The following is a 17177-nucleotide window of genomic DNA, read 5'->3' on the forward strand; positions in this document are numbered from 1 at the left end:
TTGTAATTTTTTTGAAATATTTTTTATGAATTGTTCAAGACATCTAATTAAAATAACTCATTAATATGTAAAAACAATTTAGATTTTTTTTATCTCATGATATTAGAATAGCTTGAACTTATTCATAAATGTTTATTTTGATAAGCAGTTGTGTTATAAGTTACAAATAAATTGTTTATCTAAACAAGTTCTAGTAATGTATTGTTCAAATTTATTTTTTTAATACTGTTTTTGAGAATGCATAAGGCAGGTTACCGCACAGGAATTCAAAAATTTTCAAAGTTAAATCTTGACTAAGGAGAACTTTATAAAACGTATCATAATTAAACTCTAATTAAATAGAACATCTATTAAGTAAGAAAATATTAACTAACTATACTAAGATAAGGCTAGGGAGAGATGCTCCCCCTTCTTTCTAGAAAATTTCTCCCCAACTTTCTAGGGTTTGGTTATTTCCTCACACCTCGATAATGACCCTATTCTTCCACCTTTATGGTGGTCATCCCCCCTATTTTAAGATGATTTTTCCCTCCATCTACCTTCCTTCTCATGTTCTCACCATAACTAAGCATTTTATTGGTCTCTCTCTCTCCACTAGGAACAACCACCAAGCTTTCCTTGGTGTTTTTGCAGCCGCCACCGGAGCCACCGCCACCAAGAATTGACAAGATTGTTAAGGGGCTTCTGCACATCTCAAATTTATTAATGGTGAATGCTTCTCTCTCCCCCGAAACTGCTCATACACCTTCGTTGACAATCTTTCATCCACCGCTGAAGCCGCCATGATTGTTCTATTGTATGAAATTACTTTTTCTAATAGAGCTATTGAATTTCGTTTATGTGTTTTTTGTCTTTTAGGGATTAAGGTTGCACTCTTGGTGTTTGACAAAATGCCTCAAAAGAGTTTTGTGTCCTTTAGCATATTTATCGGTGTTTATTGACATTTCATAGTGACAGAGAAAGCTTATGAGTCCAACATCCATTCCAACACCATCTCTAGTCATCTTTTATTTTGTTGACATTCGAGAAAGTTGGGCAATATTGAGATCAAAGATAGTCGAAATATGCTTACACAAATTAAAGAAATGATCTGTAATTGGATTTGGAAAAGCATGTGGATTCCGACTCCTAAATTGCCATTGATGGTGTTTGTAATAGAGAGGATTGTTGGATGGAATTTTGTTGCTTTTTGTTTGATTGTGCATTAACTTATGAACAATCTATGTATAATGTGTCCTATAACTATCTAGTATTTTCTCTTTGAAATGTTTTTAATATAGAATATGTTCCATTTTAATTGCTTCTTGTTAACCGTCATTTGAGTACAATCCCTACATGCAAACACTTGCAATATACCACATGATGCTTAATGAGATCACTTTGGATTTCAATGAAAAAAAAAAAAAAACATGCACAAATAGTACATATTATAATATTTTGGCTTTCATTCTTTGAAATATCTCTATCAATATTTTAGAGTTGCGTGTGGCATCCACAAGCCTGAATCTTCAAATTTGTCCACAAGCAAGCAATTCTCACAATACTTGTTGGCTGTTTCAATCTCAAAATTTGACTATTGCACATTAAAATGAAAAGCATTAATGTTATTTTGTTTACAATTTGTGGTCCTTGTTTAGGACACATGGTGTGTCCATACATTTGTTCTAGACATTGCAAACCTAAAAAGCTCTTCCAAACTTAACTGATTGTAAAAATAAGTTCAGTAAAAAAAATCATATTTACATTTAAAATTTATAGAGATAAAACCACTTTTACTTTGATGAATTAAACAAATCAAACATACAAAATAGGAACCAAACATACAAAATATTAACTTTAAAATCAACTATAATACAAAATTAATCAAACTTACAAAAATTAAATATATCAAAATTAATTTTAACTTAAAATGAAAGATTAATGGGATGTAGGGCCGGTTTGTTTCAGCTTTAAAAAAATAGATTTTTTCTTTGTATTTTTTAAAATAGATTTTCCAAAATCGTTTTTCAAAATATTACAAGTTTTTTTATATTCGTTTTTTCTAAAATGAAACACTAATTTTGACATTCTATAACATGAACATACATTATTGAAGACCAAAACTTAGTCAAAATCGTAATTTTTTCAAAAAGGTGTATTTCAAAAATGATTTTTATGAAAATGTATTTGAAACAGCTTCAAAATTAAGTGATTTTTTGAAATTTTAATATCTAATTTTTTTTAATAAATAGATGAAATACCTAAAATCATATTTTAAGAACAACTATTCAAACAAAATTTTCTTTTGAAACTTTTATAAAAGATTTTTTTGTTAAAAAAAATTTCAAAAGATTATGTAACACTATAAAAATCATTTTTAAAAAAAAAAGCCAAAACAAACGTGTCCATACTAGCTTGATGCATTCTCAAAATGCAGGGAACGATGGAGAAATTTGTATAAAGCCTTGGCAGAAAAAAGTTTAGCTGTCAAAAAGCTAGAGACAAAAAACTTCTCTGTTCAATTTTGGCGTTTTGTTTTCTTTCATTTTTCCCCACTCGCTTCGTCCTCACTTCAATCAACTTTGTACCAATTCAATCCTCTAGTGATTTTCCAATAAAAATAGTGTTTTTTGAAATAATAATAAATTTTTAGTCTAAATAAAAATGAATAGATTGTTAATTTATTTTTATAATTCTAGGTGATTGCAATCCCTTAAAATGTTACATGTGATTCATTGATATTAAATATATTTGAAAAAAATAATAGAAAACAAAAATTAGCTACAACCATTAACTTTTTATTCTCTTACGTTCTAGTATCATCTTGTATAATGGTTGTTTTAAACCTTAAGTTTAACAAAGGTTAACCAGTAATAAAATCTTAATTTTTTGTCAAAGTTAATTTACTCGGTTGATAAAGAATTGATTTACATAGTAAAAAGTTGTAGATTTAAATTCTGTTGTCAATATAAAAAAAAAAAAAAATTAGTGGATGAACTATAAATATTTTTATAACCATTTTTTGAGTTTTAAAGTCTGTTCTAATTTTGATAAACTCTAAAGTTCAATTCACCTAAATTTTTATTTAACTAGAATTTAACTATAAAATGTGAATTATTATGATGATAATTAATGATAATATCTAAAGTCATTCGGGTATAAGTAGTACATCAGTTTATTATAAAATTTAATCAAAAAATTATTATCTCCATCCTACAATAATTTATGAATTTATAATTAAAAAAAATATCATCATAATAATAAAAGTGATAATGTTGGTATTTTACCATTATCAATCATTTTGAAATATTCTCATTACAATAATACAATTCATATAAAATGAAAATAATAAAATGATGTGAGAGCGCGTGTAATTGGAGAAAATAGTAGAGCGAGTGGGGAAAATAATTGGACCGAATATCTCACCCATTACATGCATGATGATTGTACATGGATCTGACATTTCCACTTTCTATCTTCACAATAGATAAACCACGAGTTCGCCACACGCCCCTAAATCTCAACCGTCCATTGGACAAACAATCCAACGCCTCTTATTTATTTCATATCCATCACCACCACCATAAACCGCCATTAAAAAAAAAAAAAGTAGATTCACTCCCCTCACTTATTTCACATTTTCACGCATTCGATATATTCTAAGTAGTTGATCAAGATCAAACGGTTTATATTTAAATATAATTTTTAATTTATTATAAGATTAAAATACTAAATTTCAATTTTAATTGTTTGTAGAAGTTAAGATATATGATAAAGACTTGAATTCTTAGAGTATTTTTAAGGTAGGTCTCATGTTCAAATTTGCTAGATGCTATCCATTTTATTGGAATAATTTATACAAAATTTTACTCTACTTAAACGAGGTCTTCGCAAGTGGATAGGAAGATTGGTGTTTTGAAAAGCCTGTTATCAAACTTAAAAAAAAAAACAGCATCATATTTTAATGAATTGTAGTAATCATTTCGGTGACTTTAAAACACATTACATTTTTAGGCTATGTTTGGATTATGAAACATAACATAGTCAAGCGGAATCAAATGATATAAATTTATATTGTATTATTTTAGTTAATTAAAAAATGATAAAATAAGACAGACATATGATTGAATGTATTTCATCTCATTCTGTTATTTTTAATATCTTTAATTTTAGACGGAATGAGAAAATTGTTTTATTCCATCATAAAATACTCCGACAATAAAATAAAATATTTATTTTATTATGTTTCGCTTAGTTTCATTTCATCCACTCCGCTTCATTCAATTCCGTTAATTTTAGTATATCTAAAAGCATTGTCATATTTAAAAAAGTTGCGTGTGGCTTCCACAAGCCTAATCTTTAAATTTGTCCATAACCAAACGATCCTTGTCAATATTATTTCTTTACAACTTGTCATGTGGTCCCCATGGCATATATGGTGTTCACACATTATGTTTCAGACACTAGGCACTTCCAAGTTCATTGCATGCATGGCATTAATAGTTTAAGTTCCAACATTCTCATTAACTCGTTTATTCAGAGCCAAATAGAATTGAAATTTTATGGTGCTAAAGGAAAATGGAGTGTGTATAATGGAAAGCCAATATATATACGGTAAAGACTATATATTTTTTTTGTAACATACTAACATGTGAGTAAACCGTATATGATGTGAGAAATTTATACAGAGGGTGTGGCAGAAAAAAGTTTAGCTGTCAAAAAGCTACAAACAAAAAAAAGCTTGTCTGCCCAATTTTGGCGTTTTCTTTTCTTTCATTTCTCCCACTCGCTTACTTCTCACTCTAATCAACTCCCCCACCAATTCAATCCCATGACGTTCCTGTTTTATTTTTGTTTTTTCTGATTTGTTCTTTTTTAAAATGAAAATAAAATTATAATATACTACTAATACATATTATATTATACCATCTTATACCATCTCATGAGAGTGTGTGGTTTAGCGGTAAAACGCTTGGGTCCTGAGAGTGTGCTCCTCTCAAGGTCTCAGATTCGAAGATAAATACATCTAGTGTGATGACTATACACTCATTACTCATCATTCTCTTCGTTAAGAGTTTAAAAATGTATATTTATTTTAAAAAATACTTCTATTTAATATAATAGAAATTGAAATAATTAAATTTTTAAAAGAATAAATTTTTTTCTTAAATACTTGTATTTTATGCATTGAAAGTTAAAATAATTGATTTATGTAAAATGTATTTTTTTTATTTAGAATTCTTATATAGTGTTTCTGGTTACTCGTTAGCATGACCCGTTTAGTCTATTAGGTCTTATGTTTATTAGTATAATAATAAAGAGAACGTCAATTAGGTAGTATTAATAATAAACGGTCGATCTAATATTTTGTTTTATTTCTTAGTAAGAAAAATAATTGTATTATTTTTTATATTTTCAATATTGCAATTTAAGTTGTAGAGTGGCGATTAGAGCATATATGCATGAAGTTAGTGAAAAGTAAAAAGTGATATGAGAATGAAAAGATCCTGAAATTTAACGAACTGAGGAATTGCAACTCCCTGTTTAGCAATTGTTATCTTTGTTTAGGTAATATTTTGACCATTAAATTGTATTTTAATCATATATATATATATATATATATATATATATATATATGGAGCTGTGGAGATCCAAATATAGTGATGTCTGAATGCAAACTAAACTTAACATCATAATCTAAATCTTGCATGAAGACACAAAAATAATTTTGACTATAAAAGGGTTTAAAAAATAAAATAAAGTCAAAAGCACAAGGCATTGCAATGTGCTAGCCCTATGTCGTGAAGGCAAGTTAGTGTCATGAATCTTTGTCTTTGCATCAGAATATGGAGATTTTCCATGGCAATGCACTATCTTGTGCACTACAGTGTAAGAATGTGCTATTTTTCACTAATGTGTGTCAGGCCACGACAAGGTTGAGGTGTAAGAACTTATAAGTCATGTTAAGCTGTGATGCATTGTTTGTTAGAGAATTGGAAGACGAATAGGTCTCCTAAAGAGGTGGAAGAATAACTCAAATTTTTTTAGTGGTCATGGAAAGACAACACACATAAGTGTGTTAGATATCTTTTGGAGCTCCATCTTGACATTGAAGGGGTTAGGTACTCTTGTGGATCCAACTAGCCATCATGTTCTTCCATTGTTACAAGTAGGAACACTCTTGGTATTGTCCTTTATTTATCTCATTTGTGATAGGTGTTGTGCATAAGTGTGAGTTGGAAGTCTCACATTGCTTGCAAAATGGAGGTTGGACACTTAATGAGTGAGAGGACTCATACACTCATTGCCTTAAGATCTTGGGTGAATATGTGGTGTCTATCTCACGTGTGTGTTGCTCTTGACCCAATGTAAATGCTCCCCATGATGACTCAACAGTGGTATTAGAGCCGATGGTTCGAGTAGGGGATTGGCTCCTTGTATTGAAAGTCTTCTTGACATAGTTGTGGTCAGGAGGTGTGTTCCGTTGAAGTATCTCAACGACCGTACAAGCGTATGCAGATGAAAGAGCTTCTACTTGAGAGAGAGCATAATTTATTGACTCACACTTGCGAGGGAGATTATTATGTACAATTGTGAGTTGGAAGTTCCACATTCTTAGAAAAATGGAGGTTAAGCACTTTATAAGTGATAGGACCCATACACCTATCACCTTAAGATTTTGGGTGAATATGTGATGTCTTTTTCACTTGTGTGTTGCTTTTGACTCAATGTGGTTGCTCTTCATGATGAACCAACAGTGATATCAAAGTCGAGGGTTCGAGTAAAGGACCGACCCCTTGTATTGAAAGTCTTAGTGACATGACTATAGGCAAGCAATGTGTCTTGTTGAAGTATCCTAACATCGGTACAAGTGTATATGGAGGAAATAGCTTTCGCTTAAAAGGGGCATAATGGAAGGACTCACACTTGAGGGGGAGAATGTTGTGCACAAGTGTGAGTTGGAAGTCTCCTATTGCTTTGAAAAATGGAGGTTAAGCTCTTAATAAGTGAGAGGATCCACACCTATTGCCTTAAGGTTTTGGATGAATATGTGGTGCCTCTCTCACTTGTGTGTTGCTCTTGACCCAATATGGATTCTCCTCATAATAACCCAACAGTGGTATATAAGTCGATGGTTTGAGTAAGAGACTGATTCCTTGTATCAAAAGATTTCCAGGCATAGTTGTGGTCAGGCGGCGTGTCCTGTTTAAGTATCCCAACAGTGGCACAAGTGTATGTGGATAAAAGAGCGTATGCTTGATGGATAGCATAGTGGATGGACTCACACTTGAGGGGGAGATTGTTGTGTACAAGTGTGAGTTGGAAGCCTCGAATTACTTAGAAAAGTGAAGTTTGAGAAGTTTATAAGCAAGAGGAACCATACACATATCACCTTAAAGTTTTGGGTGAATATGTGATGTCTCTTTCACTTGTGTTTCTCTTGACTTAATGTGGATGCTCCTCGTGATTACCCAATAAACTAGAGTGATGTCTTCTTTCACCCTTTTCATCTCGATGCGCCTAAGGACGAGGCTTCGCTTTATGACTCAAGGATGGTCGTACTTCCATAAGGATCGTTTACTCGTAGTTTGTGACTCTAAGGCCTCATGAGGTTTTCAACCCACTTTATCATATCATTAAGCTCTTGAGCTTCAGTTACACAAACTATGATGTCTTGCATTTTCTTGCGGTGTCTAGGTTGTGAGGCGGCACAATTGATGGATCCTTCTTCTCCGTTTCTTCATGTGGAATGAGAACATTGAGGGGTACGGATTGATTTCAACAAGTCTTTTAGATTGTGTATCATTGTGTTGGATCGAGCATTATGGGAGTTATGACTCCCATGGTTGTGTTTTCTTTTTTAGCATTTTGGTGGAGTATGGGTTGAAAACAGACATGTTCTTCCCGTAAAAAAATAAAGGCGGGACGGAGCGAGCATTGCACCTTTTTAGCTTAAAAATGTAAAAAATTATATTAATGTCAACACTCGCAAAAAAAAGGGTAGATATATTAGAAGGTGCAACCTTAAATCTTGATTTGCCTCGCAAAAAGGTGTAGACATAACAGGCATGTTCGGCATAGCCAGCCCGTTTTACCACCCCTTTGATGGAGTATGACTTCTAATTCCTTCAATGTCTTGATCTTTAAGGTCTTGAGAATCTTTTATCAAGTCCAACGATTTTTACATTAAAGATTTTGTCTAAATAAAAATATATATATATCGTTAATTTATCCTTTTATAATCTTAAGTGATTGTAATTTAATGATCATTTAATAATTTTAAATGATTGTAATTTAATGACCATTTTATAATTTTTTTAATCAAAGAAGTATATATTAATTCAAAAAACACTTAGGTACAAGGCATCGTGCAGATCCAACCCTCAACAAAGACAAAAACAAAAATCAATCAACCTCCTATAACATCAACTTAGCTATTTGCTCTCTAAGATTTTTTGAATTTCAACCTCTGTACACTATATTCTCTATAATTCTATCAGAAATATTTGTATGCACATTCTTTTCAAAGGTCACATCATTTCTATATAGCCAAATACCATATAGTGCTTTTGTAACAGCTAACTTCATAATCCTAGCTTTCCAACCTTTCCTTTTTGTGTATTCCATAATCCAATTTATTTTCCTCAAGTCAAGCTTTTGGTTCATGAGCCACCTCCCCCCAGCTGAGAACATCCTTCCATATGGTTTTAGATACCCTGCAATCAAAAAATAAGTGGCTGATAAACCCATCTTCTATCTGGCACAAACTGCAAACACTCTCATGAATCGTCCCAAAACGCCTAAGTTTATCCTTAGTAGCTAGCTTCCTATGAAACACAAGCTAGAGGTTAAGCACTGATCTAGGCCTAGCACTGTTATCTTTGAACAAAAACTTCCAAGGCACCTGATTATTGTCATCAATCATAGCAGCATACACATCCTTCATAGACTACTTATTTTTGTTCAGTAGTGTATCTCAGGTTTGTTGGAACTGTCTGACCTGCTCTCTTTGATTCAGAATATTCTTGATCACCCAAGAGCAACTATTCCTAGCTACAACATTCATCACATTTATGCCTTTCAGATAGTACATATGAACCCACTTGACCCAAAGATTATCATACTTCTTACACATATTCCATAAGCACTTCATCATGGTCACTTGGTTCCAATTTGACAGATTAAAAATGTTGAAACCTCCTTGTCTGGTTGGGCTACAAACAATCTTCCAAGCCACTGGACTCTTTCTGCTCACTTCATGACTGCTTGTCCAAATAAAGAATCTGCACACTGCATCAATCTTCTTGATAACAACTTTGGGATTGAAAAACACTGCATTCAATAATGTACTATGTCAAAGGAGATACTTTTAACTAGCTGAATTCTTATAGCATAGCTCAGTAGCCTAGAAGTTGAATGTCGAATCCTTCCCACAATTTTATCAATAAATGATAAATAATGGTTGATAGTGAGCTTCTTACTAGTTAAAGGGATAGGTATCTAACGGGTAATTGTCATTCGTGGTAGCTACTATTTTATAATTTTAAACAAATATAAATTAATCACGAGAAAAAAAATATATATACACACTATATTTTACTCTAACACCTTATCCTGTATTATACTTAATCATAAAATTATTTTAAAATTAATAAAATAACAAAGCATAATAATAATTTTCTATTGGACACTATTTTATTATATTAAAATTTTAAAACATTACACATAATATATTACAAATGATTATTTTTAATTCATTTAACATTAAATACTTTTTTTTAAATTGTCCACTACAACCATTTACGTTTTTTATTCTCTTACAATCTTGTATTAATAATAACTTCCCTTTTTTTATATAAATAACTGACCTTCTCTATGCATTCAGTATAATTCAAATTTTAATATCTTTAATTGATTCCATCTCCACATAATTTTTTATAGTCGTTGAAAAGCGCGTGTGTACAAGAAAGTGGTAGCGCGAGTGGGGTTAAACAATTGGACCGAATCATCACGATTTCCTTCACGATCGATACGTGGATCAAACTTTTCCACTTTCTATCTTCACCACGAGTCCGCCACACGCCCTTCAATCTCCACCCTCCACGTCATATCTAATCCAACGCCCCAAATTAATTCCCTCATCCCCAAAATACCCCTCCCTTTCACTACTTATACCACCTCTACCCTTTCCCTCTTCTCACACAACACAGTCACAATCTCAGAACCACTCATAACCGCAAAACCCATTTCTTCATTCTTCTCCAATGGCTCTCTCTTCCAAACTCTCAATCTCAACCCTTTCTCCTCCTTCACCTCTTCACGCTCAGAAGAAGAATCTCTCTTCTTCTTCTTCCCTTAGCTTTGTTCTTTCATCTTCTTCAAAAACCAACAAGGTTTATGCTACTGCATCAAACTCATCAACAACACTCACTGGTGTCCTCTTTCAACCCTTTGAAGAAGTCAAGAAAGACTACCTTGCTACCCCCATTGCTTCCAACGTTTCTCTCGCCCGCCAGAATTTCAAGAACGAATCTGAAGCTGCCATCAATGAACAGATTAAGTAACGTTCTTTTGTTCTGAAAAGTTAACATCTTTTGAATTGGATCTGTATTGATGGTTATGTTTGTATTTAACATCGGTTTTTTTTTTGGTTTATGCAGTGTTGAATACAATGTTTCGTATGTGTACCACTCTCTGTTTGCGTATTTTGACAGAGATAACATTGCTTTGAAGGGACTTGCTAAGTAAGGATCGTGATCATAGAAAGATTGTTTTTTTATGTGTTTATGAAAATGGGGTTTTGAAAATTTTGATTTTTTTTATGTGTTTCTGAAAATGGGGTTTTGAAAATTTTGATTTTTTATGTGTTTCTGAAAATGGGGTTTTGAGATTTTTTATTTTTTATATGTTACTGAAAATGGGGTTTTGAATTTTTGTGATTTTTTGTAGGTTCTTTAAGGAGTCAAGTGAAGAGGAAAGAGAGCATGCTGAGAAGCTGATGAAGTATCAGGTTTGTGTGTTTTTTAGTTTTTAGAACTGTTTTTTGAGAATTAGTTGTTAATTGTTGAGTGATATTTTTGGTATGATGATGATGATGATAATGTTAAGTTTGATTTGTTTAGAATCTTCGTGGTGGAAGAGTTGTGTTGCATCCTATTGTGAGTCCTCCTTCGGAGTTTGATCATGAAAAGGGTGATGCATTGTATGGTAAGTTCTCTGTTTTATTTACTCTGTAGCACTGACACCTCTGAAAAAAAGATGTGTCTGTGTTCGTGTTTCGTAGATTATATATGCTGATTTATGGCCTTATTTTTTATTTGATGTAGCTATGGAATTGGCACTGTCTTTGGAGAAGTTAGTGAATGAGAAGCTTTTGGATCTTCATGCTGTAATGTTTCTATCTCTATATATTTTTTTATGGTTGAATGAATGTATTTTTGTTATGAATTACTAATAGGTTATATGGTTGATATGAATGATAGGTGGCTGATAGTAACAATGATCCTCAATTGGCTGATTTCATTGAGAGCGAGTTTTTGGATGAACAAGTTCAATCAATTAAGAAGATATCAGAGTATGTGACACAATTGAGATTGGTTGGAAAGGGTCATGGTGTGTGGCACTTTGATCAAGCTCTTCTTTGAAGAATAAGAATCTGAATCATTTGGTTTATTATGAAGAAGCTAATAGTTGTTTTTTACATTGTTGGATTAGGTGAATAAATGTTTCTGCTAGGTTGTTATTTTTAGGTTTAGGAGTGTTTCTTGTTTTAGTTGCTAGAAAGTACTTTGTGTTTATTTGGAAGTTGGAACTATTGTAGTTAGCTTGCAATTATTATTTTGTTAGAAATGAAAATGATTTGGCTACTAGTTTCTATTGGGAATGAATGAAAATGTTATTTCATAATTTCTATCAGTTCAGTTGTTAAATAGCATATTGTTATTGTTAATATTAATTTGCCTAAAACTTTAGTGGTCTTTTAACATAACACTTGACAGAATATAGCATTTCAAAGTGATGAAATCAACTGTTTTTTTATGTCAAAAAAATAATTTTAACTTTAATTGTAAGTTTTTAAAACTCTTTAAATTTGTGAAAATGATTTTTAATAATTAAAATGGTATGAAGAATATAATAGTATATTATGACAATAAGGCTTGATTATTCCCTTAAAACATGTTCATATATCTTGAATTTGGCTATAGACTTTTTAGGTGTAAGATGTTTATGATAAAATCAAACTCTATCTTGAAATTTGGTGACACGACTATCACATGCATTGTTAGTCAGTAGGGCAGTTTGATTTGGATTTTACTTCTTCAACTTATTCCTTAAACCAAATATTCTCAATTTAATATTATCCACTCTAAAAGATAACAGCTCTTGGTCAATCGATATGTTGGGCTTATCTTTATTGTCACTGTTAGTATTTTCCATTTCTCTGTTCACAATCAAGTTAATAACGAGTTTTGTAGTACAAACAGAAATTAATATTGGATCAAAAGATCAATTCTGAACAGAATATGGATCATCATATGTTAAAAACATTTTTTTTTTGCCAACGTTTATGTGTTTGGAATCAAATTTGGTGACCTCAACTGTAATATGTTGATGTCCTTTTAACTCAGGGTGGAGCCAGCTGTCAATTGACATAGTTTGTGGCAATGATAAACCATGTTAACATCATAATAACAAACAGTAAAAAATCAAAGAACATGTAACCAATATTCATAAGGTAATTAAATTAAACTGAAATAACATGAAGACAGTATAGAAATGCACTACTACAATGAAAAACCAAAACTCTGCTCAGTCACTTCAACAAAAAACCGCGCTCATCTAAAAATAACTAAAATTTGCTAGCAATATAACTTAATCAAAAATCTATGCAGCTGTTGCGTTTTGAGCGGCCTGCCTCTTTCTAGCCTCTTCGATAACTGTCAACTTGATACCTTTGCCTTTGGGAAGAGACACCCAAGGCTTTGTTCCTTTGCCAATAGTGAAGACATTGCCCAACCGAGTGGCAAACTCATGACCACTTGCATCCTGGACGTGGATTGTCTCAAAAGTTCCTTTGTGCTTTTCCCTGTTCTTGATGACACCAACACGGCCTCTGTTTCTTCCTCCGGTGACCATGACAACATTCCCCACATCAAACTTGATGAAATCAGTGATCTTGTTGTTTTCAAGGTCAAGTTTGATGGTGTCATTGGCCTTAATTAGTGGATCTGGATAGCGGATGGTGCGACCATCATAGGTGTTAAGATAGGGAATACCCTTCTGTCCGAATTGAACAGATCGAACCTTGCAGAGCTTAAACTGCAAAAAGAAATAATATAAGAACTCCAGAGAGAAAGAACAATTGAAACATAATTATAATAAGGGTCAGCTAGCGTCTCATCAAACTTGCTAATACGGATAATATTTCCTGCATGCATCAGCCATTAGTATTTTGACAAGTCAACCCTAAAATCCATCCCTTGAAGACTTATAAATACCCTATGAAGCACATACACACAAAAGTAATCATTTGAGGATATAAAAGTGATTGTTTGTAACCACATGAGCCAATGTCGTCTCAAATACCGATGGACTTCAAACACCTCATGAACCAAAGTGTAGGTGCTACATTTATTTACCTAAACAAGTTTTTAATTTGCAGATATAATAAGTCAACAATCAGTCCATTCAGTCATAAACAATCTTATCCAGTGAGTGAGTGATTATATGCATTGGTAAATGGGGTAATTTCAATATAAGAGTTGAAATTAAAGAGAATACGTAGGACAACACAAACCTTGGCTTCATCGTCCCTCACGGAGTGGAGACGGAAACGACCCTTGGTGTCATACAGAAGACGGAAACTTTCATTTGTTTTGGGAATAGAAACAACATCTGGTCACAGAAAGAGATCAGAAAAACTTAATCAGCAAGGAAAATGCAAAATCAAAAGCTGTTTCACTGAATAGTATTATTATATGATAATCACACAACAGTTGCAAGAAATAATACTGGAAAACTGGCAATATTGTCCAAATGCTAAAAACAATTGTGATTTAGAACTTTAACAATGCTGCAGGAATCAAGTTTGAAAATTCACATACCCATGAAACCGGCGGGATATGTCTTGTCTGTCCTAACCTTGCCATCAACAAGAACATGGCGCTGCATCAAAATGGCAATAACTTCTCTGTATGTTAGAGCATATTTTAGTCTGTTTCGCAGGATGAGAATCAAAGGCAGGCACTCCCTTGACTTGTGGGGTCCAGATGATGGCTTAGGTGCCTGCACATCAAAGCTAATTGAGCACAAATTCAAATGGAACATGCAAATAAAAATCACATTAAATAATATATAACCAACTAATGAAATGTGAATAATAGACATACAAAAGCTCCACCAAGTTTGTCAAGCATCCAATGCTTTGGAGCATTGAGTCTCTTCAAATGTTTCTTCAATCCCCTAGCCTGAAATATATGAGAAAAGTTACAAATTGGAATATGGGAATGCTCTAAATTCCTAACAATTAGACAAAGCCAACGAAACATTGCAACACAATTGTAAAAAGTAAAAGATATTCGCAAAATGCCGAGAGAAATCAATATAGAACATTAAAAACAAATATGAGGATAACAAGGCATGGATGAGATTGAAACCAAACAAGCTGACACAACTAAGACTAAATTTATGATGGACCTAATTCTCATCAACCACAATCACAAAATTGGGTAAAAAGACGCAGAGAACAACTAAGTGACAGAGTGTCATCCCTACACTAAACCGCATACATTCCCTACACTACACCGCATACATTAATTCTATTTGGCACAACAGAGGCAAATTGTAGATGAATGGATGATTGGATGATATGTTCAAGAGTGTCGGGAACCCATTCCATGACAAGAACATGTTACTATTTCCCAATAAACAACAAAGTTTTAGATAAATTTAACTAATCAGTCCATTTTTTGTGAAGTTCAAAAATGTAGCTTAGGTATCAGGACTTCCAAAAACACTAAAAAACAAAATTTCAAAAATTGACCAAACTTTAAGACATAATTTGATCCTTGCAGAAGAACTCAGCTAGTAGAATAAGCTATAGACATTCAAAAACATCAACAATTGAATTCATTTCAGAATCCATCCATCAACAGTTGAAAACATAAAACTGTGAAAATACGATCCACCAACATCTATATTCAGATTCATACATCATAACATCAGAAATTCAAAAACCAATTTTCATGAAATCAATCACCACAACCATTTTTTTAACCAGAAAACCTCAAACATCGTCTTAACCATTCATACTGTAATCAAATCATACACAAAATCATGAAGCTAACTAAATTGAAGAAAAAAGAAGTAAGAAAAGGATTGGATTTAGCTTGAAGATGAAAAGGTAGCTAACCATGTTGGATGATTCTGCAGAATGAGTTCCTCAGAGATGAAGTTCCTCTTCTTAGGGTTGAAGCTGAAGAGTGAAAATTGCGAGAGGCAAAACCCTAATTTGGTGTTTTGTATATAATAATAACGGAGCTCCGTAACCGTTTCGAATCGGATCTATTTTTTTGTAAACTTGGTTTGGGTTTTTTTTTGGTTAGAACGCTTTAGGAGAAAAATTTACTCCTTACCCCTACAATTAGACCCGTACCCCTACACGAAAAAATTTTGGACCAAAATACCCTCTTATAAATAATACATATTTTAATTTTTTTTCATTTTTTCCTCATATTTTCAAAAAAAATTAAAACACCCAAAAATATATAAACCGAAATACTTTTTCAAAGTTTTCCGGTTCAAAAAAAATCACACCGGAACACTTAGAAAAAGAGTTCCGGTAGCTTGTGGGATTTAAATATGCATACCGGAACACTTATTAAAACTGTTCCGGAGGTTTAATTTTTTTAAAAAATTCTAAACTTTACGCAACGGTTTTAAACAGTTGCCAAAAGGTATTGGCCAACAGAATAAAACCGTTGCCTATGCTGATTGCATAATCTTGCTTCAAACCACACTTTAGGCAACGTTTTTATAATTTATCATTCACTTTAGGCAACGCTTTAAAACCGTTGCGTAAAGTCTAAAATTTAAGAAAAAAAATAAACCACCGGAACACTTTAAATAAGTGTTCCGGTATGCAACTTTAATTAACTGAAAATTACCGGAACTCTTTTTCTAAGTGTTCCGGTGTAGTTTTTTTAAACCGGAAGACTTTGAAAACATGTTCCGGTTTATATATTTTTGGGTGTTTCAAAATTTTTTCTGAAATGTGAGGAAAAAATGAATTTTTTAAAAATATATACTATTTATATGAGGGTATTTCGGTCCAAATTTTTTTTATGTAGGGGTATAGGTATATTTGTAGGGGTACGAAGTAAAATTTTCGCTTTAGGATTGGCATTTTGGCCCATATGATATCTTTTTGTATTTTTTATATTTTGGACTACTAGCCACGTTATATTTTTTATATTTTTATCTCCCTTTGAGATATAGACTTGTCCTTAAGTTTGAGGGGAGGATATTATTTGTGGGTTGCAAACTCCTTTTTTCATGTTGCTTTTCCAATAGCTCTATTCTTCTAGTGAATAAGTCATTGTTTAATATCATCTTTGTCTTTCTTAATGATGTGACCAATCAACATTGTGGCATGTTCCTAAGGTTCAACAACATCACAATTTAAACGTTGAGGCAAATTAGCTTTTACTTGATAATCTTCGGTAGCTTTTTTTTATAAGTGATGAGACATGAGTTACGAGGTGGATTATAAATGTAACAAGGAACTGAAGGCGGTATGATATCGGTCATACCCTTTCCACAGTCTAGAATGGTTCGTAGTAACGAGGAGTAAGCTTCCAATTGATTCATTCTTCAACCAAACTTTGCACATGTGAACTCAATTTGAGGAACTCCCATTCCCCTACAGAGAAATTCACATCTTTTCTATGATTATTTGCTTGATTCTTCATACGTGTGCAAGCTCTGTCAAGGCGATACTTCAATGGCGATGAGATTCATCATAATCCAATAGCTTATTTTGTATTGCCTTTATCTTGGTTTCTCCATAGTGAAATTAATGGATACATAACATAGGTTGTTGTACTAGTATTCACCCAAGACAACCATAACACCCTGATACACGACTAATCTGTTATGAAATAAACCTATGATAGTACCCTGTAAGTCCAAAGAAACCT

General features: G+C 32.5%; 2 protein-coding genes across 2 annotated transcripts; one reads left to right on the forward strand and one right to left on the reverse strand.

Annotated features, from left to right (window-relative positions):
• Positions 1 to 10182: 10182 nt before the first annotated feature.
• On the forward strand, positions 10183 to 11886 carry LOC131601277 (ferritin-3, chloroplastic-like). Its single transcript, XM_058873058.1, has 6 exons — positions 10183 to 10540; positions 10641 to 10724; positions 10930 to 10990; positions 11103 to 11187; positions 11307 to 11368; positions 11463 to 11886. The coding sequence occupies exons 1-6, from the start codon at positions 10245 to 10247 to the stop codon at positions 11622 to 11624; spliced, it is 750 nt and encodes a 249-aa protein (XP_058729041.1). The 5' UTR covers positions 10183 to 10244; the 3' UTR covers positions 11625 to 11886.
• Positions 11887 to 12698: 812 nt separating this feature from the next.
• On the reverse strand, positions 12699 to 15501 carry LOC131601276 (small ribosomal subunit protein eS4-like). Its single transcript, XM_058873057.1, has 5 exons — positions 15392 to 15501; positions 14370 to 14447; positions 14085 to 14265; positions 13778 to 13875; positions 12699 to 13299 (listed from the first exon to the last, which is right to left on the reverse strand). The coding sequence occupies exons 1-5, from the start codon at positions 15392 to 15394 to the stop codon at positions 12865 to 12867; spliced, it is 795 nt and encodes a 264-aa protein (XP_058729040.1). The 5' UTR covers positions 15395 to 15501; the 3' UTR covers positions 12699 to 12864.
• Positions 15502 to 17177: the final 1676 nt, after the last annotated feature.

The sequence above is a fragment of the Vicia villosa genome, linkage group LG5 (assembly GCF_029867415.1).
Source record: "Vicia villosa cultivar HV-30 ecotype Madison, WI linkage group LG5, Vvil1.0, whole genome shotgun sequence".
NCBI lineage: Eukaryota > Viridiplantae > Streptophyta > Magnoliopsida > Fabales > Fabaceae > Vicia > Vicia villosa.